Genomic DNA, 25,358 nt, shown 5'->3' with positions numbered 1-25,358 from the left:
AGCTGGCACGGCACCAAACGGGCATGAACCAGCCCGGGGCGCCCAGGCTGGGAGCTGGAAGAAAGTTTCTCCCCGTCAAAGGGGCGAGGCTCCGGAGCAGCCTCCCGGCGTGCCGAGTTCGGGGAGAGGGCAGGAGCCCGACGACTGTCCGGTGGGACCCCTTGTGAAGCTGGGGCCGGGCCCGGCGATGCTCATGCTTCAGGATTGCAGCTGGCCACAAGCAGGGGTCAGGAAGGGATCCTCTCCCAATGCATTCTGGGATTCTCCTTCCTAGGGGGCACGGCCCCGGCTGGAGACGGGCGGTGCGGCTGGGTGAGGCCGGGCTCCGGGACGGCACCGATCACACGCCCCTGAAGCTGTGGCTGGCCGGTCCATGCCACATGTGGGGCCACGAAGAGATCCCGCCCTCCCCGGTCGGATTGGCAGGGACCGTGGGACTGCTTTGCCTTGCTTTGCAGCCAGGGCCGGCTCGAGCCACTCCTGCGCCCCGGGCGTGGCCCTGCCCCCGGCGCACTGCGCCCCTTACAGCTGCCATCAGGCGCCCCCCAGAGGTTGGCGCCCGGGCAGCTGCCTGGCTAGCCCCCTGCTTAATCCGGCCCCGTCTGCAGCGTCTGGGTGCAGGTCCCATGTGTTTCTCGCAGGTACACACTTCCCTGCACTGGGGGGCCCCCCGCCCCGTCTCCGCCAGTGGCACGTAGAAGCGAGTCTCTCGAGCGCGGTGACCCGTCGGCGCTGGGCTAGTGCACGCTGAGATTACAGGAGGCCGGACGGGGTGGCCTGGGTGCCCCTTCGGCCCTTTCTCGGCCCGACGCCCAGGCCCCTGCCAGACTTTCAAAGCAGCCTTGTCGTGCAGTCGTTTGCTCCTCGGGGCGCCTGCGCGGAGCCCGATCCTGTCCCGTGGCACAGCCTGGCGGGAGAGCTCCCCGGGGGAGACTGGGGGACTGGGTCCGTGGTGGGTGACGTCTGCCCCTGGAGCCTGGGGGCGGCCTGGGCAGAGGGGCTGAGGTGGACGCTGGCCCCGGGGTTATCGACCGGCCTGATCCCACGGTGGGATGGGAAAGCGCATGGGAAGCGCCTGGGGAAATGTTCAATTAGGCGCCTCTCAAGCAATTAGCCTCTTGGAGGCTTTGAACCCCCCTGGCTGAGTGGGGAGCTCTCCCTGGCCACCTGGCAGCTGTTCCTGGCCGTCTGAGTGTGTCTGCAGGGCCAGGGGGCCGGGCTGCGGCTGATTTATGGGGCCAAGGCCTGGGTCAGGGGAAGGCTGGGGTAGCCTCCGGCAGCCCAGCGCAGCCGCTTCCCAGCCACCTGGGGTGTGGAACCGCCCCCGCTGGGGGCAGGACTGAGGGCGAGGGGCTGAGTGCCCCCCAGTGTGGGGGGGGGGAGTCTGAGCTGATCTCTGAGGATCAGTGGGGGCAGGGCATGGCGGGACGAAGGGGGGGAAGGGAGGCAGCCGTGGGAGTCCCGCGAAGGGGAACAAGGGAGTAGCCATGGGGAGCAGCTGCCATAGGAGGCCTGTGGGGCTGGGGAGGCTGGAGGGAAGCCGAATGATGGGTGCCAGTCGGTGACCCCCACTGAGACCGCCCCTCCGCAGCCCTGAGTTCTGGGGCAGCAGCGCCCCCTGGAGGCCGATGCGCATGCTGGGCCCCTGCACCCCACTTGGGGATCTAAACCTTCAGACCCAGAGCGCCGGGCCCCGCCGGGCCAGGGATGGACGGGGAGGTGCAGGTGGCCTGGTGTCCGGCCCGGTGGCCTGTCCGTAGCCGCCTGGCTTGGTTTCGGGCACAGCCGGCGTGGCTCGCGGGGGTGGGGGGTGGCAGCGTGTGCGGAGCAGGGGTTGCGGGGGGCAGGTCCCTGGGTGGTCCCCTGGCTAACGGCAGGCTCCGCAGAGGTGTGGGGGGGCTGACGGCCGAGCGAGGAGCCGGCCGGCGGGAGGGACCAGGCTCCTCCTGGGATCCAGGCCCACCGGAGCTCGCTGCCTGGAATGATGCGGTGGGCCAGCCTTGCAGGGGGAGGGGCTGTCCCTGGACTGCGCAGAGAGCAGGGGGCGCAGGACGCCACGGCCGGAGATGTCGGCACGAGGGGCGAGGGCGTCCGAGGGGCAGGGAGACGCGCAGAGGCCTCGTTCTTCGGAGGGGGCTGGGGGCGCCCGGTTTGACTCTGGACGTGTCCGTGGGGGTCGCTGCGCTGAGCTGGTACCTTTGCATCCCGGTGTCTGTTCAGCTGCCCCTGCATCCCCCCGCCCCCCCCCCCCGCTCTGTTGGGGGGCAGGGGCGACCCCTACACCAGCCCAGACCTTCGGGGCAGGCTGCCCTCTCCACGCCAGTGAGAGAGGCCAGGTTTGTATTCAGGCAGCAAGTGGAGGATCCCTCCCCCCCACCCCCCGCACTCCCACCCCCCCCCAGCCTGCCCCATTAGCTTCCAAATCTGCTTTGTCTGCTCCCTCCGCTGTGACATTTGCTCGGAAGCCGCGTCCCCCTGCAGCCGGGGCTGGCTGTGAAAGGCGCTTTCTTGTCTGAAGCCTGCTCAGAGCCAGCGCCTGGTTCCATTTGCCAAAGCTGCGCGGGGGTAGAAATCTCTTTTTCGGGGGGTGCAGGGGGAGGTACCCTGCTGGGTCTCTTCACCCCCCTCCAGTGACCGATTGCTTGTGTCGGATGGAGAACGTGCTGGGGTGTTGGGTGGCTTTCTTAAGGCCCTGCGAGAGCGAGTCTGCGGGGTTTGGGGCGGGGTGGGGGGCAGGGAGGGGGCCGAGAAGGGAGGTGTATTCTCTGCTTCCTCCCTGGGCCTGGAAAAGTGGTCCGAGTTCAAACCCTTCATTTCGTGCCTGAATGAAGGCAGCAATGTGGAAAAATTCCGCCATTCAGAGGGGGATGAATGTGTGTCTCAGCCCCGCATGAAGGCGCATTAGCAGGCAGTGGAGTGCCTAATGCAGCCATCTTTCACAGCGCCCGACAGAGGGGACGATTAGCATAATTAGTCCAGGCAGCCCATACATATGGAAATGGCTCAGGCCTAAATGCCAACACCAGTGGAAATTTATGTCAGCGCTGACAGGAGTCTGAGCCGTGAATGGTTCCCAACCGACTCCCCCCACCCTTTTTTGGGGGGGTCGTGTTGCCCCTCGTTCCCGGCTCTGGGAGCTCCTTCGGGAGAGGCCGTTCCCCTCCCCCGCAGCCGCCCCCGGCACTAGCCCGGGGGCTTTCTGGGGATAAGAGGCCGGGGTAGAAACAGGCAGGCTGGGGAAGCCGGTCGCCCGTTGCCGGCTTTGGGTAGAAAGGCAGCTGGAGAAGCTGCTTTTGGGGGGCAGGGGTTGTGAGAGACGGGGGGCGAATGAGATGTGCGTCTGCCAGCCGGCCGGGCGGGGGTTGTGCTGGAGGGGGGCTGCGAGCCCCCCGCCCTTCCCGTGCCCCCCCCCGGGCGCCCGCCTGGCCGCACTCTCTGTCCCCCTGCCCCGGCGGCCGTGTTGTGACAGGCGAGGCTGGCGGGCGTGGGCGGGCCAGGTGAACGCTCTGTTCGCCTGCTCTCGGCGCGGCTTCCTCCCGAGCAGCACGGCTCCTTTCACCCGCTCCCTAATCCCGCTAATCCGGCCCACAACACTCTGACGGTGGCCCCCGGCCTGCGTGCGCGGCTGCCTTGCGGGCCGCGGCTGGGGAGCTGAGGCAGCGCGTGGGCCGGGGCGGGTGAGCTCCGGGGCCGGGGGAGGCCGCGTCACTTGTCCCCCCCACCTCCGCCCCTGGGCCTCCTGAAGGGGCCTGTCGCGGGGCGGGCTGGGCTGCCAGCCCCCAGTGGAGCGCTGGGGGGGGACTCCTCTCTCTGCGGCCTGAGCAGCGCACGGGGGTGGACAGGGACTCGCTGGGCTTTGGACCAGGCCCTTGCTGGCCCCTGCAGCCCATTGGCGCTGGGCCGACGGCGGGACCGTTACGGGCGCCTGGCCCGTGTCCTCACAGCCGCCTTGTGCTGAGAGCCCAGCAGGGCAGGACAGCCACGGCCTGGTGCAGCGACACAGCCCCCCCGCCCGGATCGCCTCCCTGCCGCCGCGTCGCTGAGCACGGCGCTGGGCACGGCCTGGGGGGGGCGCCCTGGAGGGAGGAGACTGTCGAATTTCCCTCGGCGCAGCCTGTGGCCTCCTGCGCACAGCCTGGGGGCATGCACACACGGGGCCCTTACCAGCTGTATTACAGCAGCACCTTTCGCCCAGCTGAGATCTGGGCCCCGTTGTGCTAGGTACTGCATGGGGCGCTCAGTGACACAGCCCCGCGCCCGGCGTGCTCCCAGCTCACGCACAGGGGCAGGGTGACTGGCCCCATTGCATGGCTGGGGAAACTGAGGCACAGTACCACACCCAGGACTTGCCCAAAGCTGCAGAGAGGGGAATTGAAGCCAGGCTGAAGAGCAGCGCAGCGCGTTGCCCTTCCTGGGGGACCGTGATGTCCCGGTGTGTCGTTGTGAGGTGCCGGACATGGGCAGCGGGTACCACAGACTGGGGGAAGCTGTGCCTCCCCAAACAGCCAGGCGTGTTTCCCCCCCGCGTCCTGCTCTGTGGCTCTCCCTGTGACGTGGCCCCAGCTTCGCCTGCGCCGCCACCTGCCTTCCCAGCGCTCCGGGACTGGGGGTGCTAGTCTGGGGCTGGGGCAGGCGGCCATGGGGGCGCTGGGCTCTGGGGGGAGGGGGCGCAGAGGGGGTGGCACTTCAGGTGGAAGGGAGGGCTGGGAGCAGGCCTCCAGCTGACTGTTTCTGCCCTGCCCATGGTGCCGGAGGCCCAAAGGCGTCTTGTCGTGTGCGATGTGATGTCCTGCTTCCTGGAGGCAGAAGGACGGGAAGGGCTGGTCCCCTGCACTAAGGGCATCTTGGCCAGTGTAAGCAATTATTTAGTGTCAGGGTCCAAGTGTGGCGCTGTTGTGGGTTACATGGGGGGCCCTGAGCTGTGCGTGGCGCTGTTGTGGGTTACATGGGGGGCCCTGAGCTGTGCGTGGCACTGTTGTGGGTTACATGGGGGGCCCTGAGCTGTGCGTGGCGCTGTTGTGGGTTACATGGGGGGCCCTGGGCTGTGTGTGGCGCTGTTGTGGGTTACATGGGGGGGCCCTGGGCTGTGTGTGGCGCTGTTATGGGTTACATGGGGGGCCCTGGGCTGTGCGTGGCGCTGTTGTGGGTTACGTGGGGGTCCCTGAGCTGTGCGTGGCGCTGTTGTGGGTTACATGGGGGGCCCTGGGCTGTGTGTGGCGCTGTTGTGGGTTACATGGGGGGGCCCTGGGCTGTGTGTGGCGCTGTTATGGGTTACATGGGGGGCCCTGGGCTGTGCGTGGCGCTGTTGTGGGTTACGTGGGGGTCCCTGAGCTGTGCGTGGCGCTGTTGTGGGTTACGTGGGGGGCCCTGGGCTGTGCGTGGCGCTGTTGTGGGTTACATGGGGGCCCTGGGCTGTGCGTGGCGCTGTTGTGGGTTACGTGGGGGGCTCTGGGCTGTGCGTGGCGCTGTTGTGGGTTACGTGGGGGGCTCTGGGCTGTGCGTGGCGCTGTTGTGGGTTACATGGGGGGCCCTGGGCTGTGCGTGGCGCTGTTGTGGGTTACATGGGGGGCCCTGAGCTGTGCGTGGCGCTGTTGTGGGTTACATGGGGGCCCTGGGCTGTGCGTGGCGCTGTTGTGGGTTACGTGGGGGGCTCTGGGCTGTGCGTGGCGCTGTTGTGGGTTACGTGGGGGGCTCTGGGCTGTGCGTGGCGCTGTTGTGGGTTACATGGGGGGCCCTGGGCTGTGCGTGGCGCTGTTGTGGGTTACATGGGGGGCCCTGAGCTGTGCGTGGCGCTGTTGTGGGTTACATGGGGGGCCCTGGGCTGTGCGTGGCGCTGTTGTGGGTTACATGGGGGGCCCTGAGCTGTGCGTGGCGCTGTTGTGGGTTACATGGGGGGTCCTGGGCTGTGTGTGGCGCTGTTGTGGGTTACATGGGGGGCCCTGAGCTGTGCGTGGCGCTGTTGTGGGTTACATGGGGGGCCCTGGGCTGTGCGTGGCGCTGTTGTGGGTTACATGGGGGGCCCTGAGCTGTGCGTGGCGCTGTTGTGGGTTACATGGGGGGCCCTGAGCTGTGCGTGGTGCTGTTGTGGGTTACATGGGGGGCCCTGGGCTATGCGTGGCGCTGTTGTGGGTTACATGGGGGGCCCTGGGCTGTGCGTGGCGCTGTTGTGGGTTACATGGGGGGCCCTGGGCTGTGCGTGGCGCTGTTGTGGGTTACATGGGGGGCCCTGAGCTGTGCGTGGCGCTGTTGTGGGTTACATGGGGGGCTCTGGGCTGTGTGTGGTGCTGTTGTGGGTTATATGGGGGGCCCTGAGCTGTGCGTGGCGCTGTTGTGGGTTACATGGGGGAACCCTGGTAATCAAATTCCAGACTCCAGAGAAAATATCACCAACCCAGCAACAAGAATGAGAATAAGGAAATAAAAAGACGTTGTGGTCTCTGGCGGTTCACGTGTGGTCCACAGTCCTTGACAGCCCTGATCTAGCTCGTCCCTGCCAGGCGTCTGGCCAACCTGCTCTTACAAATCTCCAGCGATGGAGATTCCACAACCCCCCAGGCAACTTATCCCAGCGTTTCACCACCCGGACAGGCAGGAAGTTTTCTCTAATGTCCAACCTCAACCTCCCTTGCTGCAGTTTCAGCCCCTTGCTCCTTGTCCTGTCACCAGAGGCCAAGGGGAACAATTTTTCTCCCTCCTCCTTGTAACCCCCTTTTATAAACATGAAAACTAGGAACATAATTTAAAATGACCTTAGCAAGTTAGAGAAATGGTCAGAGGTAAACAGGATGAGGTTTAATAAAGAGAAATGCAAAGTGCTCCACTTAGGAAGGAACAATCAGTTCCATACATACAAGATGGGAAGCGACTGTCTAGGAAGGAGCATGGCGGAAAGGGATCTAGGGGTCATAGTGGACCACAAGTTGAATATGAGTCAACAGTGTGATGCTGTTGCAAAAAAAGCAAATATGATTCTAGGTTGTATCAACAGGTGTGTTGTAAGCAAAACTCGTGAAGTCATTCTGCCGCTCTACTCTGCACTAGTTAGGCCTCAGCTGGAGTACTGTGTCCAGTTCTGGGCGCCACATTTCAAGAAAGATGTGGAGAAATTGGAAAGGGTACAGAGAAGAGCGACAAGAATGATTAAAGGTCTAGAGAACATGACCTATGAAGCCAGGCTTCATGAACTGGGCTTGTTTAGTTTGGAAAAAAGAAGATTAAGGGGGGACATGATAGCGGTTTTCAAATATCTAAAAGGGTGTCACAAGGAGGAAGGAGAAAATTTGTTCCTCTTGGTTTCTGAGGACAGGACAAGGAGTAATGGGCTTAAAGTGCAGCAGGGGAGGTTTAGATTGGACATTAGGAAAAAATTCCTAACTGTCAGGGTGGTCAAAAATTGGAATCAATTGCCAAGGGAGGTGGTGGAATCTCCCTCTCTGGAGATATTTAAGAACAGGTTAGATAGACATCTGTCAGGGATGGTGTAGACGGAGCTTGGTCCTGCCTTGAGGGCGGGGGGCTGGACTCGATGACCTCTCGAGGTCCCTTCCAGTCCTATGATTCTATGATTCTATGAAAACTGTTATTGCGTCCTGTCTGGGGCTTCGCCTTTCCCGACTTGGCAAACCCCTTTTTGTCAGTCTTCCCTCCGAGCCCATGTTTCCTAGTGACCATTCATCGTATTTCTGGCACTGCTCTGGGCTGTCTCCGGTTTGTACTTGTCTGCCTCTTTCCTGAGATGTGGCCCCCGCCACTGGGCACCGTGCTCCGGCTAGGCCTAACCCGCGCCGTGTACAGCGCAAGAATGACTTTTCCTGTCTTGCGGACGCCGCGGTGGCTAATCGCAGGCTTGGCCAGAGAGTTTGCGGGTCCAAGGCGGCACGCTGACAGCGGGGCTCAGCTGGTGGATGCCGTGGGCCAGGCAGAGCCCTGCGTAAGCTTAGTTCTAGCCCCGGGAGCCAGCCGAGCCTCGCCCCACTCACCTGGGCCAGGTAGCGAGCAGCAGCAGCCGGCCGAGAGGGCGCCATGCCCCCTGGGGCAGGAGTGGGCAGGAGGGAGTGCGGGGAGAGCGGCTCCGGCAGGGCGTTATCCTCGACCCCCACTGGCAGTGCCGGAGCCAATCACGGCCGCTCGTGTTGCAGTAAGTGATCCAGAGCCGAGCCCCCCTCTGCAGGAATCCGGCGCTTTCGGTGCCGGAGGCGTTTCTGGTGAGGCTGAATCAGCCACCGGCCTCACTGCACGCTGAAGAGCTGTCGGCTGCGGCGCAGACCCCGGTCCCTTTCCACAGCTCTCCTCCCTGGCACTCGCTTCCCACTGGGCACGGGGCGCAGCCGAGGGGCCCCTCCCAGGCACGGGGCCGGGTTGGTCATCCGACGCCCCTCTGAGCAGTTCTCCACCTGCCCGGGCATCCTGAATGCAAAGATCCCGTCCGCTCAGCACCGCAACGCTCGCCGTGTGCTCCCGGTGCCGGTCCTCTCCCGCCACGCCGCTCTCTGGGCTCGCTCTGCGGGCGGGCGAGAGGCAGAGGCTCTGGTGCCGCTAGATGCGATGCTGGGGAATTGTGTTATGTCAGAACCCCCCAGGCTTCGTGTGACGCTGTTGTGGGTTACATGGGGGGCCGGGTCTGTGCGTGGTGCCGTTGTGAGTTAGGTGGGGGGGGCACGTTGTGTGTGACGCTGTTGTGGGCTACACAAGTGGGGGAAGGGAAGGCTGTGTATAACCCCATTGTGTGTTACGTTGGAGGGGGTCCGGGCTGTGCATGACGCTGTTGTGGGTTACAGGGGGGCCTCAGGCTGTGTGTGATACTATTGTAGTTTACGTGGGGGTCCCGGGCTGTGCATGACACTGTTGTGGGCTACAGGGGGGCCTCGGGCTGTGTGTGATACTATTGTAGTTTACGTGGGGGCCCCGGGCTGTGCGTGATGCTGTTGTGGGTTGGAAGGGCGGGTTGTGCGTGACGCTGTTGTGGGTTGGGAGGGCGGGTTGTGCGTGACGCTGTTGTGGGTTGGGAGGGCGGGCTGTGCGTGACGCTGTTGTGGGTTGGGAGGGCGGGTTGTGCGTGACGCTGTTGTGGGCTGGGAGGGCGGGTTGTGCGTGATGCTGTTGTGGGTTGGGAGGGCGGGTTGTGCGTGATGCTGTTGTGGGCTGGGAGGGCGGGTTGTGCGTGATGCTGTTGTGGGTTGGGAGGGCGGGCTGTGCGTGATGCTGTTGTGGGTTGGGAGGGCGGGTTGTGCGTGATGCTGTTGTGGGCTGGGAGGGCGGGTTGTGCGTGATGCTGTTGTGGGTTGGGAGGGCGGGCTGTGCGTGATGCTGTTGTGGGTTGGAAGGGCGGGTTGTGCGTGATGCTGTTGTGGGTTGGAAGGGCGGGTTGTGCGTGATGCTGTTGTGGGCTGGGAGGGCGGGTTGTGCGTGATGCTGTTGTGGGCTGGGAGGGCGGGCTGTGCGTGATGCTGTTGTGGGCTGGGAGGGCGGGCTGTGCGTGATGCTGTTGTGGGTTGGGAGGGCGGGCTGTGCGCGACGCTGTTGTGGGTTGGAAGGGCGGGTTGTGCGCGACGCTGTTGTGGGCTGGGAGGGCGGGCTGTGCGCGACGCTGTTGTGGGTTGGAAGGGCGGGCTGTGCGCGACGCTGTTGTGGGTTGGGAGGGCGGGCTGTGCGCGACGCTGTTGTGGGCTGGGAGGGCGGGCTGTGCGCGACGCTGTTGTGGGTTGGGAGGGCGGGCTGTGCGCGACGCTGTTGTGGGTTGGAAGGGCGGGCTGTGCGCGACGCTGTTGTGGGTTGGGAGGGCGGGCTGTGCGCGACGCTGTTGTGGGTTGGGAGGGCGGGCTGTGCGCGACGCTGTTGTGGGTTGGAAGGGCGGGTTGTGCGCGACGCTGTTGTGGGCTGGGAGGGCGGGCTGTGCGCGACGCTGTTGTGGGTTGGGAGGGCGGGCTGTGCGCGACGCTGTTGTGGGTTGGAAGGGCGGGCTGTGCGCGACGCTGTTGTGGGCTGGGAGGGCGGGCTGTGCGCGATGCTGTTGTGGGTTGGAAGGGCGGGCTGTGCGCGACGCTGTTGTGGGTTGGGAGGGCGGGTTGTGCGTGACGCTGTTGTGGGTTGGAAGGGCGGGTTGTGCGTGATGCTGTTGTGGGTTACACAGGGGTATCTCCTGGCTGCCTCGGCTGAGGACCCCTGCAGCCCTTTGTGCCCGGGCCATGCCCTCCCACTGGCGCTGCCTGCTCATGCCCTCCCACCCGGCTCCCCGCGGGTACGAAAGCAGGGCAGCCCCCTGGACCAGGCCTGACCCTAATGTTCGGGCCCCGGGGGAGCTGTGAAATCGGGGTGCAGTAATGGCTGCCAGGGGCTCCTCGCCGGGAGGGGAGATTGTAGGTGCCCAGGTACCAGAGCGATGGGTTCAGGCTGAGATCCGCTGGGCGGGGCAGGGATGCGAGCCCACGGCAGGTCGCAGGGTGGTAGTAGGGAGTGTGCCCCACAGCTGGGGGTGCCCAAGTGCCAGCCTGCCCCCCGCACTTCATGGGGGCCGTGTGTCTGTCTGTGTTCCTGGCCCTGGCTTTCCCGTGGCTGGCAGAGAGCTGGCTTCACAGCGGGCGAGTCGTTTCCCCCGTTTGTGTCGGGGACAGCCCTGGGACGTCTGCCCTGTGTCCCGGGAGCTCCAGGTGCGTTGCAGACAGCACAGCCCGCAGCCTCCCACCCCACAGGGCCATGAGCCCCAACGCTGCCAGAGGGGAAACTGAGGCACGGGGACTAGAACTGACTGCTCCGCCCCACTCCAGATGCTCCTCCTCCCAGCCCTGCCTGCACTGGGGTAGCCTTGCCGTCATCCTTCCTCGGCTGCTCAGCCCAGGCCTTTCTCAGCGACGTGACCAGGTGTCCCGATTCGATATTCAGAGCTTTCCTCTATATAGGCGCCTATTCCACCCCCCCATCCCAGGATTTCCCCCTTTCTGCCTTGTGCCCTTCCCCGCAGTATCTGGTCCCTACAAGCACAAGGGAACTCCCAGGTGGCGTGTGACGCCCCAGGGGGCTGCTGGTGACCTTGGAAGGGGGCACTTTGAGTGCCCCCCCCCCCATAAAAGCACTGCTGGGTGAGCCAAGCCTCCCGGAGGTGCAGGGGGAGCAACCGGCTGCGGGGAGCCAAGAGACGGGGGTCCCCGAACCCGTTGGCTGATGACAGCCCTGGCGTGGCCGAGCGGGTCCATGCTGCAGCTGGGGGTGAAGGTTTGTGGCAGGCGGGGGGGCTCTGCTCGTGGGCCTGCTATGGGAGAGGGAGCGTCTCTGGGGAGGGATCCGGCCCTGCCTTCTGGGATGAGTTGGGGGGCTCAGCTGGCCCCCAGTAGGCCCAGAAGCCACCGTCGCAGAGAGGCCCAGAGCTCGGCCCCACCTGCGGCGGGGTGCACAGGTGGGGCCGCTCCCTGCCCTGGTCAGACAGGTGGCTACTCTGCTGTGGGGCAGCCGTGAGAGAGGGGCTGGCTTCAGGGGCCCGATCCACCCCACGGGCTCCGCAGCGGAGGGAGGCACCGGCCTGGTTTTCCGCCAGCAGAGCCGGGCTGTGGGAGAGTAACTAGATTGCAGGGCACTGGCTCCTGGCTTTCTCCTGTTGGGGGGGTGCCCCGAAAGAGCCTAGCGTGGGCCAGGCTGGTGGGGCATCAGCCCTGCCTCTCTGCCCATCCGTGGGCACCTGGCTCAGAGCCCCAGCCCCGTCGGGGTGGGTCTACCCCCGGCAAGCTGGCCTGGGCCCGGGTGGCCCCTCCCCTGCCCCCGTCAGGGGACAGCTTGGGCCAGTGGGTAGGGCCTGGCGCTGGCTGCCGGGTTCTGTCCCTGGCTCTGGGTGCCCTGGGCCTGGCACTGAGACTGGAGGCTGAGGGGGCGGGGGGCACGGGGCCTGTCTTTGGGGCGCTGGCGGGCGAGTGGTGCTGACAACCCAGTCGGCTTCGCTGGAGAGAAAATGCCCTGGGGTGGGGCAGTGCCAGGCTGAGCCATGGGGAGAGGAGGGGTCGTTCCCCGGTCTGCCCTCGGGGGTGGCCTGGCGGGGTGGGGGACGTGCCCGGTGCAGATTTGATCGTGGGGATCCGTAGGCTGCTGTCCCAGGCGGCTGGGCGCAGAGGGGAGGGCTGCCCGGCGGAGCGGGTGCCAGCCCCGGGAGTGGAAAGCGCCCCCTTCTGGCTGCCTCCCCCAGCGACACCACTGCCGTGCACCAGCCCAAGGAGGCCAGCCCGGCGCCCCGGCTCTGAACTGGCCCTGAACTGCTGCAGGTCCGGACACCAGGGACCTGTGCTCGGAAGCCGACCGGCCCGGCGCCCGCCCCCTTGGTCCCGTTCAGCCCCGCCGCCGCTGGCAGGGCCGGGCCCGGCGCCCACCCCCTTGGTCCCGTTCAGCCCCGCCGCCGCTGGCAGGGCCGGGCCCTGCGCCCGCCCCCTTGGTCCCGTTCAGCCTCGCCGCCGCTGGCAGGGCCGGGCCCTGCGCCCGCCCCCTTGGTCCCGTTCAGCCCCGCCGCCGCTGGCAGGGCCGGGCCCGGCGCCCACCCCCTTGGTCCCGTTCAGCCTCGCCGCTGCTGGTGCCCGCCCTCTTGGTCCTGTTCAGCCCCACCTCTGCTGGCAGGGCCGGGCCCGGCGCCCGCCCCCTTGGTCCCGTTTAGCCTCGCCGCTGCTGGCAGGGCCGGGCCCAGTGCCCACCCCCTTGGTCCCGTTTAGCCTCGCCGCTGCTGGCGCCCGCCCCCTTGGTCCTGTTCAGCCCCGCCTCTGCTGGCAGGGCCGGGCCCGGCGCCCGCCCCCTTGGTCCTGTTCAGCCCCGCCGCTGCTGGCAGGGCCGGGCCCGGCACCCACCCCCTTGGTCCTGTTCAGCCCCGCCGCCGCTGGCAGGGCCGGGCCCGGCGCCCGCCCCCTTGGTCCCGTTCAGCCCCGCCGCTGCTGGCAGGGCCGGGCCCGGCACCCACCCCCTTGGTCCTGATCAGCCCCGCCGCCGCTGGCAGGGCTGGGCCCGGCGCCCGCCCCCTTGGTCCTGTTCAGCCCCGCCGCCGCTGGCAGGGCCGGGCCCGGCACCCACCCCCTTGGTCCTGTTCAGCCCCGCCGCCGCTGGCAGGGCCGGGCCCGGCGCCCGCCCCCTTGGTCCTGTTCAGCCCCGCCGCTGCTGGCAGGGCCGGGCCCGGCACCCACCCCCTTGGTCCTGTTCAGCCCCGCCGCCGCTGGCAGGGCTGGGCCCGGCGCCCGCCCCCTTGGTCCTGTTCAGCCCCGCCACCGCTGGCAGGGCCGGGCCCGGCGCCCGCCCCCTTGGTCCCGTTCAGCCCCGCCGCCGCTGGCAGGGCCGGGCCCGGCGCCCGCCCCCTTGGTCCCGTTCAGCCCCGCCGCCGCTGGCAGGGCCGGGCCCGGCGCCCGCTTGGTCCCGTTCAGCCCCGATACTGCTGGCAGGGCTGGGCCCGGCCTGCGACACAAGGCCTCACGGGGTCGAACTCAACAGCAGGGCCGGGGGGAGCCGGACTTGGGCACCACCCCAGGGTCCCGGGCGCTGGTACCCTCCATGCCGGGGGGGGCGCTTGCCTGGATGCCGGAGCACAGGGGGAGAGGGAAGGGCTGGCGCAAAGCCCTCGGGGCACAGTCGCCCCAGTGGGGGGGCTCTCTGAGGCACAGGCGGGTGCTGCCAAGCCCGAGGGAGGGGCTGGCTGGGCGCAGAGGGGCCCGGCCCCAGCGCATGAGAAAGCCTAGTGCGCCTTTTGTTAATTGGAGGAAAGGAGAATTTGCATAGGGCTCCTCATTAACATGCTCATTGTTGCTATCTTCCTGGCTGGCAGGGCCCCCTCCCCCCTCGGAGCCCCCTCGCCCTGGGCCGACCGCGGCTGGCACGGTGGCACGCCCGCCGCTCGGAGCTGGGGGGCCAGGGGGGGGCAGGGCGTCCCCAGTGCCAGAGCCGGGGCCGGGCCTGGCCAGCGAGCGAGACTCCCATTTGAAGTGCGCTTGGCAGGCCCTGGGCCCGGCCCTGTCTTTTCATGTCGCTCCCCGGGTAATTAGGGGGTTGGAATTTGAGGCTTCCTCAGTCGCCTTTGAAGCTCTCCCATGGCTCGGGGGGCCCTGTTCCAAATTAACACTAATGACAAGGGACGGCTTGCTGCCCCCCCAGCCCCCTTGCAGATGTGCAGCTATTCCTGCAGCCGCCAGCGTCGGCAGCAAGGGTATGTCTACACTACCCCGCTAGTTCGAACTAGCGGGGTAATGTATACATACCGCACTTGCTAATGAAGCCCGGGATTTGAATTTCCCGGGCTTCATTAGCATAAGCGGGGAGCCGCCATTGTTAAATCCCCGCTGCTTCGAACCACGTGTAGCGCGGCTACACGGGGCTCGAACTAGGGAGTTCGGACTAGGGAGCCTATTCCGAACTACCGGTACACCTCGTTTCACGAGGAGTACCGGTAGTTCGGAATAGGACCCTAGTCCGAACTACCTAGTTCGAGCCCCGTGTAGCCGCGCTACACGGGGTTCGAAGCAGCGGGGATTTAAAAATGGCGGCTCCCCGCTTATGCTAATGAAGCCCGGGAAATTCAAATCCCGGGCTTCATTAGCAAGTGCGGTATGCATACATTACCCCGCTAGTTCGAACTAGCGTGGTAGTGTAGACATACCCCAACAGACACGCCACGGAAATCCCCCGCTGCTGGACGGGCGGGGCTTGGGGAGTGGGAGCGCTGTGGGGTCTGCGGGGTGCACGTGGCAGGCAGGGCTCGGGGAGCGGGAGTACTGTGGGGTTTGTGGGGTGCAAGGGTTGGCGGGCAAGATCACTGTGGGGTCCGTGGGGCCCACGTGGCAGGCAGGGTTTGGGGAGCGGGAGCGCTGTGGGGCTCCGTGGGGCCCGCGTGGCAGACAGGGTTTGGGGAGCGGGAGCGCTGTGGGGGTCCGTGGGGCCCGCGTGGCAGACAGGGTTCGGGGAGAGGGAGCGCTGTGGGGGTCCATGGGGCCCGCGTGGCAGGCAGGGTTCGGGGAGCAGGAGCGCTGTGGGGGTCCGTGGGGCCCGCGTGGCAGGCAGGTCTCGGGGAGCAGGAGCGCTGTGGGGGTCCGTGGGGCCCGCGTGGCAGGCAGGTCTCGGGGAGCAGGAGCGCTGTGGGGGTCCGTGGGGCCCACGTGGCAGGCAGGGTTCGGGGAGCGGGAGCGCTGTGGGGGTCCGTGGGGCCCGCGTGGCAGGCAGGGATCAGGGAGCGGGAGCGCTGTGGGGGTCCGTGGGGCCGCGTGGCAGGCAGGGTTCGGGGAGCGGGAGCGCTGTGGGGGTCCGTGGGGCCCGCGTGGCAGGCAGGTCTCGGGGAGCAGGAGCGCTGTGAGGTCCGTGGGACCCACGTGGCAGGCAGGGTTCGGGGAGAGGGAGCACTGTGGGGATCCGTGGGGCCCGCATGGCAGGCAGGGTTCGGGGAGCAGGAGCACTGTGGGGGTCCATGGGGCCCGCGTGGCAGGCAGGGTTCGGGGAGAGGGAGCGCTGTGGGGGTCCGTGGGGCCCGCATGGCAGGCAGGTCTCGGGGAGCAGGAGCGCTATGAGGTCCGTGGGACCCACGTGGCAGGCAGGATTCGGGGAGCGGGAGCGCTGTGGGGATCCGTGGGGCCCGCGTGGCAGGCAGGGTTCGGGGAGCGGGAGCGCTGTGGGGGTCCGTGGGGCCCGCGTGGCAGGCAGGTCTCGGGGAGAGTGAGCGCTGTGGGGGTCCGTGGGGCCCGCATGGCAGGCAGGTCTCGGGGAGCAGGAGCGCTGTGGGGGTCCGTGGGGCCCGCGTGGCAGGCAGGTCTCGGGGAGCAGGAGCGCTGTGGGGGTCCATGGGGCCTGCGTGGCAGGCAGGGTTCAGGGAGCAGGAGCGCTGTGGGGGTCCGTGGGGCCCGCGTGGCAGGCAGGGTTCGGGGAGAGGGAGCGCTGTGGGGGTCCGTGGGGCCCGCGTGGCAGGCAGGGTTCGGGGAGAGGGAGCGCTGTGGGGGTCCGTGGGGCCCGCGTGGCAGGCAGGTCTCGAGGAGCAGGAGCGCTGTGGGGGTCCATGGGGCCTGCGTGGCAGGCAGGGTTCAGGGAGCAGGAGCGCTGTGGGGGTCCGTGGGGCCCGCGTGGCAGGCAGGGTTCGGGGAGAGGGAGCGCTGTGGGGGTCCGTGGGGCCCGCGTGGCAGGCAGGTCTCGGGGAGCAGGAGCGCTGTGGGGGTCCGTGGGACCCACGTGGCAGGCAGGTCTCGGGGAGCAGGAGCGCTGTGGGGGTCCGTGGGGCCTGCATGGCAGGCAGGGTTCGGGGAGCGGGAGCGCTGTGGGGGTCCGTGGGGCCCGCGTGGCAGGCAGGGTTCGGGGAGAGGGAGCGCTGTGGGGGTCCGTGGGGCCCGCGTGGCAGGCAGGGTTCGGGGAGAGGGAGCGCTGTGGGGGTCCGTGGGGCCCACGTGGCAGGCAGGTCTCGGGGAGCGGGAGCGCTGTGGGGGTCCGTGGGGCCCGCATGGCAGGCAGGGTTCGGGGAGAGGGAGCGCTGTGGGGGTCCGTGGGGCCCACGTGGCAGGCAGGTCTCGGGGAGCAGGAGCGCTGTGGGGGTCCGTGGGGCCCGCGTGGCAGGCAGGGTTCGGGGAGAGGGAGCGCTGTGGGGGTCCGTGGGACCCGTGTGGCAGGCAGGGTTCGGGGAGAGGGAGCGCTGTGGGGGTCCGTGGGGCCCGCGTGGCAGGCAGGGTTCGGGGAGCGCTGTGGGGGTCCGTGGGACCCGCGTGGCAGGCAGGGTTCGGGGAGCGGGAGCGCTGTGGGGGTCCGTGGGGCCCGCGTGGCAGGCAGGGTTCGGGGAGAGGGAGCGCTATGGGGGTCCGTGGGGCCCGCGTGGCAGGCAGGGTTCGGGGAGCGGGAGCGCTGTGGGGGTCCGTGGGGCCCGCATGGCAGGCAGGGTTCGGGGAGAGGGAGCGCTGTGGGGGTCCGTGGGGCCCGCGTGGCAGGCAGGGTTCGGGGAGCGGGAGCGCTGTGGGGGTCCGTGGGGCCCGCGTGGCAGGCAGGACTAGCTGATTGGCCTGGCAGCCCACTAGCATGTGCCATCGGTTTGTCTATCCATCCTCATGATGCCCCCAGTCCGCCGTCCCGCTCTCCCCTCCTTTCCTCTCCCTCCTCGGAGGGTTTCTCCTGGGTGGCTCAGCTGAGCCTGGAGCAGCTCAGTGCACCTCCCACCTGACCTCCCAAACAGCCTCCTCCAACACCCCCACGGCACCCTTGTGTCTCACCGCTGCCCCGCCCCCGACTTCCCGGCCCTGCCTCCTTCACAGCTGGCATCCGACTGTCCCCAGCTGTTTCCCAGACCCTTCAGGGAGGGTGAGATGGAAAAATAAAAGCCTGAAAGAAATAAGAAGCAATTAAAGGCGAAGATTCTGTTGCTTATTTGTGGTCTGTCTCTCGCTGCGCTTGGCCTCCCATGCGCTGGCCGCCAGCCAGAGCCGGCGGGGTCCTGCACTGAGCCCTGAGCGGGGAGCGGCTCCAATCCTGCTCCCTTGGGTGGAGCCAGGCGTGATGCTGAGGCTTGCTGCGTCCTTCGCTCCCAGCCCCGCGGCTGCTCCGGGACGGGTCCGTCTGGGGCTTCTCGGAGCCGAGGGGCTGCTGGCCGGAGAGCAGCGGTCTGTAAGCTGGGCGTCCGGAGAGCTGGGTGCCCGTTGGGTCCAGTCACCCCCCTCCCGAGCTCCGGTTCCCTTGGCGTTCCTGTCCGGTTAGACTGGGAGCTCTTCCGGGCAGCGGCCGTCTCCTGCCGGGGGCCTGGGCAGCGCCTGGCATGGTGGGGCCCCGGCTCGGGCGGGCGCCGTAGGTGCCACCATAAGAAACGCCTGAGAGAAGGAAATCTGGGCAGGACGCCCTCGCGGGGTGCCCAGTCCCGTGCCCGTTCTGTGGGGGCCCCTTCTGCCTGGTGTCCCGTCCCAGGCCTGGCCTGCGTGGGGGCCCCTCCCGGCCAGGGCCCGCTGCTGCTACGGTCCCTCTCCGGTGGACGGGAACGCGAGGGCCTATGGCCGAGGGGGCGAACAGCGATGGGGCTTGCGCCTCCCCCTTTCTTGACCGCACCCCCGCAGCCTGCGGCTGCCCCGGAGAGAAGGGGAGTTGGGAGCGTGGCAGAGCTGGGAGCCGGCCTGGGCGGCTGCCCCGGGTAGAGCTGCAGGATCGAGCCCTTTGGCACTGCAGAAAGGCTCAGGCCGTGTCCCTGGCATCACGCAGACAGGCAGCGCCTGCCGTGTCCCCCGGTGCTGCAGCGCTGGAGGGGGAGACCCGAAACAGTGGGACGCGGGCAGGGGAGCAGCTGGCAGGCGCGTCCGGCCGAGCCGGGGGGCCAGCGGGCCTGGGAAGGCTGCGTGCAGAGGAAGGGGGCTGCGTGGGGGTGGCCCGGCCTGCGTGTTGGGGGAGTCTCCGGAGAGCACGCAGGTAGCGCTGGGAATGGCCTGGCTGCGTCCAAACCCCAGCCCCCCGATGACAGAGGCAGGGGCAAGCGTGTGCGCGTCTGAACTCGCAGAGTGGTCGGAATAGTCCCCCCCCCGGCGCTGGGGCGGCCACGGCAGCTGGGTCCTTCGCTCTCCAGTCCGGCCGGGCGTCTCTCAGGTCGGCGTGACGGAGCCCGGGGGTCCCAGAGCCGGGGGTGGCAGGGGCGGGTGGGACGCGCTCCAGTAGCCCGTGTCTGTTCCGTTTGTCCGTCTTCCCCCGCAAAATCTCGAAAGCCTCAGCCAGGGGGCCAGCCTGGCCCCTTTGACTTTTGCCACCCGTTCAGTCTCATCACTGGCCCATCGACACCGGCACGTTGGCTGCCAGCTGCATGTGGCCCAGCCTGGCGCGGAGGCCGGCTGGGCTGGGCTGGGCCGGGCCGGGCCGGGCCGGGCCGGGATGGGCTGGGCTGGGCTGGGCTGGGCTGGGCTGGGCCGGGCCGGGCCGGGCCGGGCCGGGATGGGCTGGGCTGGGCTGGGCTGGGCCGGGCCGGGCCGGGCCGCGTCGCTTGCGCCCTCTGTTGTGCCCGGGGAACTTGTCCCACTGGAGCTCACGAAGGGGGTGAATCTGTCGGCCCCGCCGGTCGCAGGATCCCCCGGGTGCCCGGCTCATGGGCCCTCTCCTCCCGCAGCCGGCAGCCGGCTCAGCCAGGAGCTCCGCTACACGAAAGAGAAGCTGGGGGAAGAGTCCGTCTACACGTCCCAAATGCTGATCCAGACCCCGGCCCGGGAAGGGGAGAACGTCCTCACCCAGGAGGCCCTGGAGCTGCACCTGCAGGCGGCCCTGGCTGCCAGCAAAGTGCAGATCTCGCTCTACGGAAAGTGAGTTCCATGCGCAAGGGCCGTGGGCCTGGGGGGTCCCAGGGGCTGGATTTCCCCCCCCCCGCCTCTCCTGACACCCCCTGCCCCTCCTAATACTCCCTGCCCCTGGTACTCTTATGCCTCCTGATGCCTCTCCTGACACCCCTCCTAACACCCCCTCCCCTGTTGCTCCCATGCCTCCTGATCCCCCCACCTCTCCTGATACCCCCCTGCCTCTCCCCACACCCCTCCTAACACCCCCTCCCCTGTTGCTCCCACGCCTCCTGATCCCCCCACCTCTCCTGATACCCCCCTGCCTCTCCCCACACCCCTCCTAACACCCCCTCCCCTGTTGCTCCCATGCCTCCTGATCCCCCCACCTCTCCTGATACCCCCCTGCCTCTCCCCACACCCCTCCTAACACCCCCTCCCCTGTTGCTCCCACGCCTCCTGATCCCCCCCTCCCTCCTCCTGCCTCTCCCCACACCCCTCCTAACACCCCCTCCCCTGTTGCTCCCACGCCTCCTGATCCCCCCCCCCCCCACCCCCCTGCCTCCCCCCACCCCTCCTAACACCCCCTCCCCTGTTGCTCCCACGCCTCCTGATCCCCCCCCCCCACCCCCCTGCCTCTCCCCCCACCCCTCCTAACACCCCCTCCCCTGTTGCTCCCATGCCTCCTGATCCCCCCACCTCTCCTGATACCCCCACAGCACCTCGCCCGCCCTCCTGACACCCACCTACTCCTCCTGACGCCTTCCTGCCCCTCCTCACACTCCGCCCCCTAGTGCTCCTGTCCCTCCTGACAACTCCCCCCACCCCCTGAGCATCTCTTGATGCCCCTGCCCCTCCTGATTACCCGCCTTTCCCATCCTCCCTTATGGTGTTGCTCCCCCCCCCGTCCCGCCCAGCCCCACGGAGCTCCCCCCTGCGATCTCACCCTCCTTCCATTTCTCCGCTGCTTTCCCCAGATCCTGGGATTTGAACAAAATCTGCTACAAGTCCGGCGTCCCCATCCTTGAGAACGGCATGATCGAGCGGGTGAGGCCCTGGGCCCGAGCGCCCGGGAACCCACGGAGTCCTGCTGGGGCACGAGGGGGGCTCGCTCTCCCTGGCCCGGTGGCAGCGGGGAAGGGCTGGGCGGGGGGGCTGCGTCCACGCGGGGGGAGTCGCCCCGGGGGGGGGGGGCAGCTGCAGAGGGGAAGGCTCTTGTCCTGCCGCAGGGAGACGGGGCTGGAGGGGCGGGGCCCTGGCCTGCGGGGGCAGCGCTGGTGGGCAGGGGGGCGGGTCTAGCATAGGGGTCGGCACCTTGGCCGTGGTTCTGAGCCCCCCTTGTGTCGCCCCCCCAGATGATCGAGAAGCTTTTCCCCTGCGTGATTGTAACGCCGCTGGACTGCTTCTGGGACGGCGCCAAGCTGCAAGGAGGCTCTGCCTACCTCCCGTGAGTGCCCTCCCCCCGCTGCGCCACGGCCGGGGCGCCACACGCGGCTACCGGCTGCGGTGCCCGCACTAGGGTCCCTGGCGTGCATGGCAGCCCCTGGGCTCTGCAGGGCTCTTTGCTGAGGAGGTATCGGGGACGCCGATACCCACCCACCTCGGAGAGGGGACACCATGTCAGTGTTGCTGTCCCTGTCAGACAGGCAGGGAAACTGAGGCAGGGAGCGTTGGAGAGGGTCGGCCGGCAGCTCAGCTCCCCGCTGGGTGTGTGCTTAGCCGCCGGGGCAGCCCCCTTGGGCCTGTCCTTCCAGCTCCAGGGCCCCGAGGCCTCTCTCGCCGGCCCAGGTTGCTCCGAAGGTGTGTGGGGGCGACTGGGAGCGCCGAGGGTCCGGAGGGGGGACCCGGCCGGGCGGGGGAGGAGGGGGACGGGGAACAATCCGTGGCATTCTTTCTGTTTACACGGCTGTTTGTCTGCGAGGCCCTTTGTCAGCAAACGGCAGCGCCCGCATTCTCATGCTAATGCCACCCTGAAAGCCGGGAGTGGCCCAGCAAATGAAATAGTGGCCTCATTCAGCCTGCTGCCCTGCCGGAGCGAGGGAAGGGGCCCGGGGGGGCTTCAAACCCTGCAGAGAAAGGGAGGGAAGGGTTCAAAAGCAGCCCCTCCCTCCACCGCTTTGCCTTTGGGATGGGTGGCAACAGGAGGGGTGCCCGGGGGGCTGGCATCTGGGGTGCCCGGGCTCGGAGTCCGCCGGGGGGCCGCAGCGCGGGTCTGGCGGGGTGGGCTGAGCGTGGGTCGCCCCTCGTCCAAGCCCCGCTCTGCCCCGGCGCCCGGCCCCTGGGGCTCCCACGTCCCAAGTCTGAGGGGCTGAAATCTCCCGGTCGGCTCCCCCTGCCCCGGCTCCCCTCAGTTCAGCCGCGGGGCTCTGGCGTCGCCAACGGGGCTGTGAAGCAGGAAGCAGCGGATCAAGGCGCGGCGAGGTGGGAGCAACTGGAGGCGGTTTCTGCCCCCGCTCCCTCTTGCCCTCCTGGGGCTTTGTGTCCTTTTGCCTGACACACCACAGGCCCCTGGGCGCCAGCCAGCGCAGACCTGCCACCCCCTTTCCTGCTCCGGGGGGGCAGCGACATGCAGCGGAGGGGTGAGGGCAGCCAGGGCCGAGGCCCAGGGACGGATGCCCTTCGCCCCCTCCGGCAGCCGGGCTCCGTCCCGGGGCAGGTGCGTGTCTGATCGGGGCCCGTTGGCGCTTTGTGGGTCAGACACGCACGCGCGCCCCCCGTGGGTCCATGGCTGACCTGTGATGGGCATCGTGGGGCCGGGGGCACCCAGCCAGGGACCCGGGGGGCTGGCCCGAGCAGCAGGAGAATTTTTGGCACAGGGGATCCCTGTCCGATGGGCCGTGCCCTTCGCCTGGCGCATCTCGCTCTGGCCCTGGGGGGCGAAGGCTCAGCCGGGCGCCCCCCATGGAGGAGCGGCAGGAGGCTGTGCTGTGGGGGGCACTGAGATGGGCTCCCTTGTGCCCAGCCCAGGGGGGCCAGGCAGGCAGCGGATCCCGTCCCTCCCTGGGTCTGGGCTGGCGTTAGTGGATGGCTGCTGGCCGAGCCAAGGCCCGATCCTGAGCCCCACGCCAGGGCTGCCCGGGCAATGGATGGGCGAGTGGCCAGGTTGCCAGGAGAGGGAAGGGACGGATATTGCACCCGCTAACAGCCCTCCCACCCCTCCTCCACGCTGAGGGCCCACTGCCGGGGGCACAGGCCTTCAATGGACCCACCACGGGGGCTGGGGGCGGGGTTGCCCGGGGGGTGTCTGCAGCGAGCGGGGGAGGGGAAGGGATTCCTGGAGGCGGGGGGGAGCTCGGCACACGGGCGGGGCAGAGTATGCTGGGGCGGCCGCGAGCCGGCTGGCAGGGCTGGGCCGACCGGAGGAGCGGGTCCAGGCTGAGATTGGGGGCGGGGGCGGCGGAATTCTCAGCCCCCTGAGGCTCTGCCTGCCCCCCCGTCCTGCCCCATGCCCAACTCCAGGGGCAGTTTGCTGTTTGCTCGCCCTTCCCCCGGGGGCTGCCCCTTCCCCTCCCCCGCTGGCCGCCTGCTCCCCTCTATCAAGACGTTAGCGAGCGGGCGCTAATTGCCCTGACTGGCGGCACAAAGGAGGGGCCGGGAGCCGGCGGGGCCGGCACCGTGTAACGGGATCAGCCATGCTATTTGACTTGGCATCTGGCGCCAGCGGGGGGAGGAGGGGAATGGGCCTGTCACCGCCCCACGCGGGAGGGGATTGGCCAACGGGGGGTGAATCCCCAGAGCCCCACTGCTCAGCCCCTGCCCCCGCTGCTCCCCCCAGCAGGGCCGGCGCCTGGTTGGCCCGCAGGGGACTCCGGGGGTGCCCCGTGGCTGCCGAGGGCCGGGTTTGGGAGGAGGTGCCCCGTGGCTGGGGAGCCGCCCTGCCCGCCGGAGGGCTCCCCCTGCCTCCCTAGCCCGGGTGTGGCCAGTGGCAGGGGCCCGTGCAGGGCACCCCCCAGACGCCCGGCTCTGAGCAGGGGCTGGCCGGGCCCTGACTGGCCGTCTGCTCCCGTCCGGGCAGGGGGCGGCCGGACATCCAGTGGACCAACCTGGACCCCGTGCAGCTGCTGCAGGAGCTGGGCCAGTTCACCTCGCTGGAGGGCTTCCGGGAGCTGCTGGACAAGGCGCAGGTGGGCCAGGCCTACGTGGAGCGGCCCTGCCTCGACCCCCGCGAGCCCGCCTGCCCCGCCAGCGCCCCCAACAGGCAGAGCCAGCAGGTGGGTGAGCCGGAGCCCGCGTCCCTCTGTGTGTCTGTGTGTCCCTGATGGGGGGGGTGTGTCCCTGCCTGTATGTGTGTGTGTCGCTGATGGGGGGTGTCCCTACTGGAGTGTGTGTGTGTGTGTGTGTGTGTGTGTGTCGGATGGGGGGTGTCCCTACTGGAGTGTGTGTGTGTGTGTGTGTGTGTGTGTGTATGTGTGTGTGTCGCTGATGGGGGTGTCCCTACTGGAGTGTGTGTCTGTGTGTGTCTGTGTGTCCCTGATGGGGGTGTGTGTCCCTGCCTGTATGTGTGTGTGTCGCTGATGGGGGGTGTCCCTACTGGAGTGTGTGTGTGTGGGTGTGTGTGGGGGGGGGGTGTCCCTGCCTGTATGTGTGTGTGTCGCTGATGGGGGGTGTCCCTACTGGAGTGTGTGTGTGTGTGTGTGTGTGTGTCCCTGATGGGGGGTGTCCCTACTGGAGTGTGTGTGTGTGTGTGTCTGTGTGTCCCTGATGGGGGGTGTGTGTCCCTGCCTGTATGTGTGTGTGTTGCTGATGGGGTGGGTGTGTCCCTACTGGAGTGTGTGTGTGTGTGTGTGTGTGTGTGTGTGTGTGTGTGTCGCTGATGGGGGGTGTCCCTACTGGAGTGTGTGTGTGTCTGTGTGTCCCTGATGGGGGGTGTGTGTCCCTGCCTGTATGTGTGTGTGTCGCTGATGGGGGGTGTCCCTACTGGAGTGTGTGTGTGTGTGTGTGTGTGTGTGTGTGTGTGTGTGTGTGTGTGTCCCTGATGGGGGGGTGTCCCTTTGTGTGTGTCCCTGATGGGGTGTTCGTGTCCCTGCTGCTGTGTGTGTCCGTGTGTCCCTGATGGGGGGGTGTCCCTTTGTGTGTGTCCCTGATGGGGTGTTTGTGTCCCTGCTGCTGTGTGTGTCCATGTGTCCCTGATGGGGGGGTGTCCCATCTGTGGGTCTGTGTGCACATGCCTGCATCTGAGCCTTTGACTGCTTGTGCGTGCGTCTGGCTGCCTGAGCTCTGGGTGTCCCTGGGCTCCGCTGGACGCTGCATGGGGCCTCGCTCATGTGGAAATGGGGGCCAGCCCCTCGCCAGGGTTCCTGCTGGCGCCGGCCAGTGGCCAGGCATGGGGGAGCCGGCTGCATGTGTCAGACATGCCATGCCGGCCCTGGGGCACTGGGCTGCAGCGCCAGCCCAGCTGGAAGAACCGGGAACGTCTCTGCTCCGGCCTCGGCGCCACGTCCCCCCGCCCTTTGCATGTCTGTCGGGGCCATGCCGCCCCTTTGCAATGGGCCCCGAGGCCCCCAAGCTAACCAGAGAGCAAAGGGACCCCCAGCTCCCTGCCCTGCAGGGCTCCCTCTGCTGCCAGCTGCGCTCAGGCTGGGCTGCCCTACAGAGAGCGCGGGTGCCCGTGGCTGCCGAGGGCCGGGTTTGGGAGGAGCCCCCGGGCTCCAGCCCCCATCCTGAGCGGGCGAGGGGCTCACAAGGTCAGCGGCGTCACTCCCCCAGCAGAGCAAAGTGCCGAATCCGCAAGGGCGGGTCCCGCTTGGAGCCGTGCTGGGCGGCTCGTGGCGGCTGCAGAGTGGTGCCCAGCAGGCAGGCAGCGAGCCAACGCGGGCTGGCATGGGGCACAGGCAGCCCGGCGGGCGGGTCTCCTCGGCAGGCGTCCCGGAGCAGGTGGGGTTCGGGAGCGTGGGCTGGGCAGCAGGGCCACGGTGGGGGGCAGTCAGCGAACGCCGCGCCCCCCGCGGGCAGGGCCTCACGGGGATGCCAGGCTCAGGATGGCCTGGGCAGAGCGGAGGTTGAGGGCCCCGTGGGCAGGGCACCAGGGTCCAGACAAGCAATTGCCTTAGCAAACAGCCCGGACTCTGCCTCAGCTCCTGCCTGCGGCCCCGGCAACTGGAGCGGGTGGTGACTCTGCTCTGGGGACGCCCATGCGGCTGTGAGCGCAGCCGGCCCCTT

The 25,358-nt window shown here is 68.2% G+C and overlaps 1 protein-coding gene across 3 annotated transcripts in view; it reads left to right on the top strand.

Moving 5' to 3' along the window:
• PTCH2 (patched 2) overlaps nt 1-25,358 on the top strand; it is a 45,161-nt gene that overhangs the window by 5,700 nt on the left and 14,103 nt on the right. For all 3 annotated transcript variants that reach the window (XM_089780393.1, XM_075935843.2, XM_089780394.1), the window contains exons 3-6: nt 19,040-19,229; nt 20,177-20,246; nt 20,555-20,646; nt 23,215-23,410. In XM_089780393.1, coding sequence (XP_089636519.1) covers nt 19,040-19,229; nt 20,177-20,246; nt 20,555-20,646; nt 23,215-23,410 — 548 coding nt within the window. The remainder of the gene's footprint in view (nt 1-19,039; nt 19,230-20,176; nt 20,247-20,554; nt 20,647-23,214; nt 23,411-25,358) is intronic.

The sequence above is a fragment of the Pelodiscus sinensis genome, chromosome 9, assembly GCF_052426305.1.
Source record: "Pelodiscus sinensis isolate ZL-2025 chromosome 9, ASM5242630v1, whole genome shotgun sequence".
In the NCBI taxonomy this organism is placed as follows: domain Eukaryota; kingdom Metazoa; phylum Chordata; order Testudines; family Trionychidae; genus Pelodiscus; species Pelodiscus sinensis.
The sequence above is the reverse complement of the archived record's forward strand: the minus strand, read 5'-3'. Positions and strand labels throughout refer to the sequence as shown.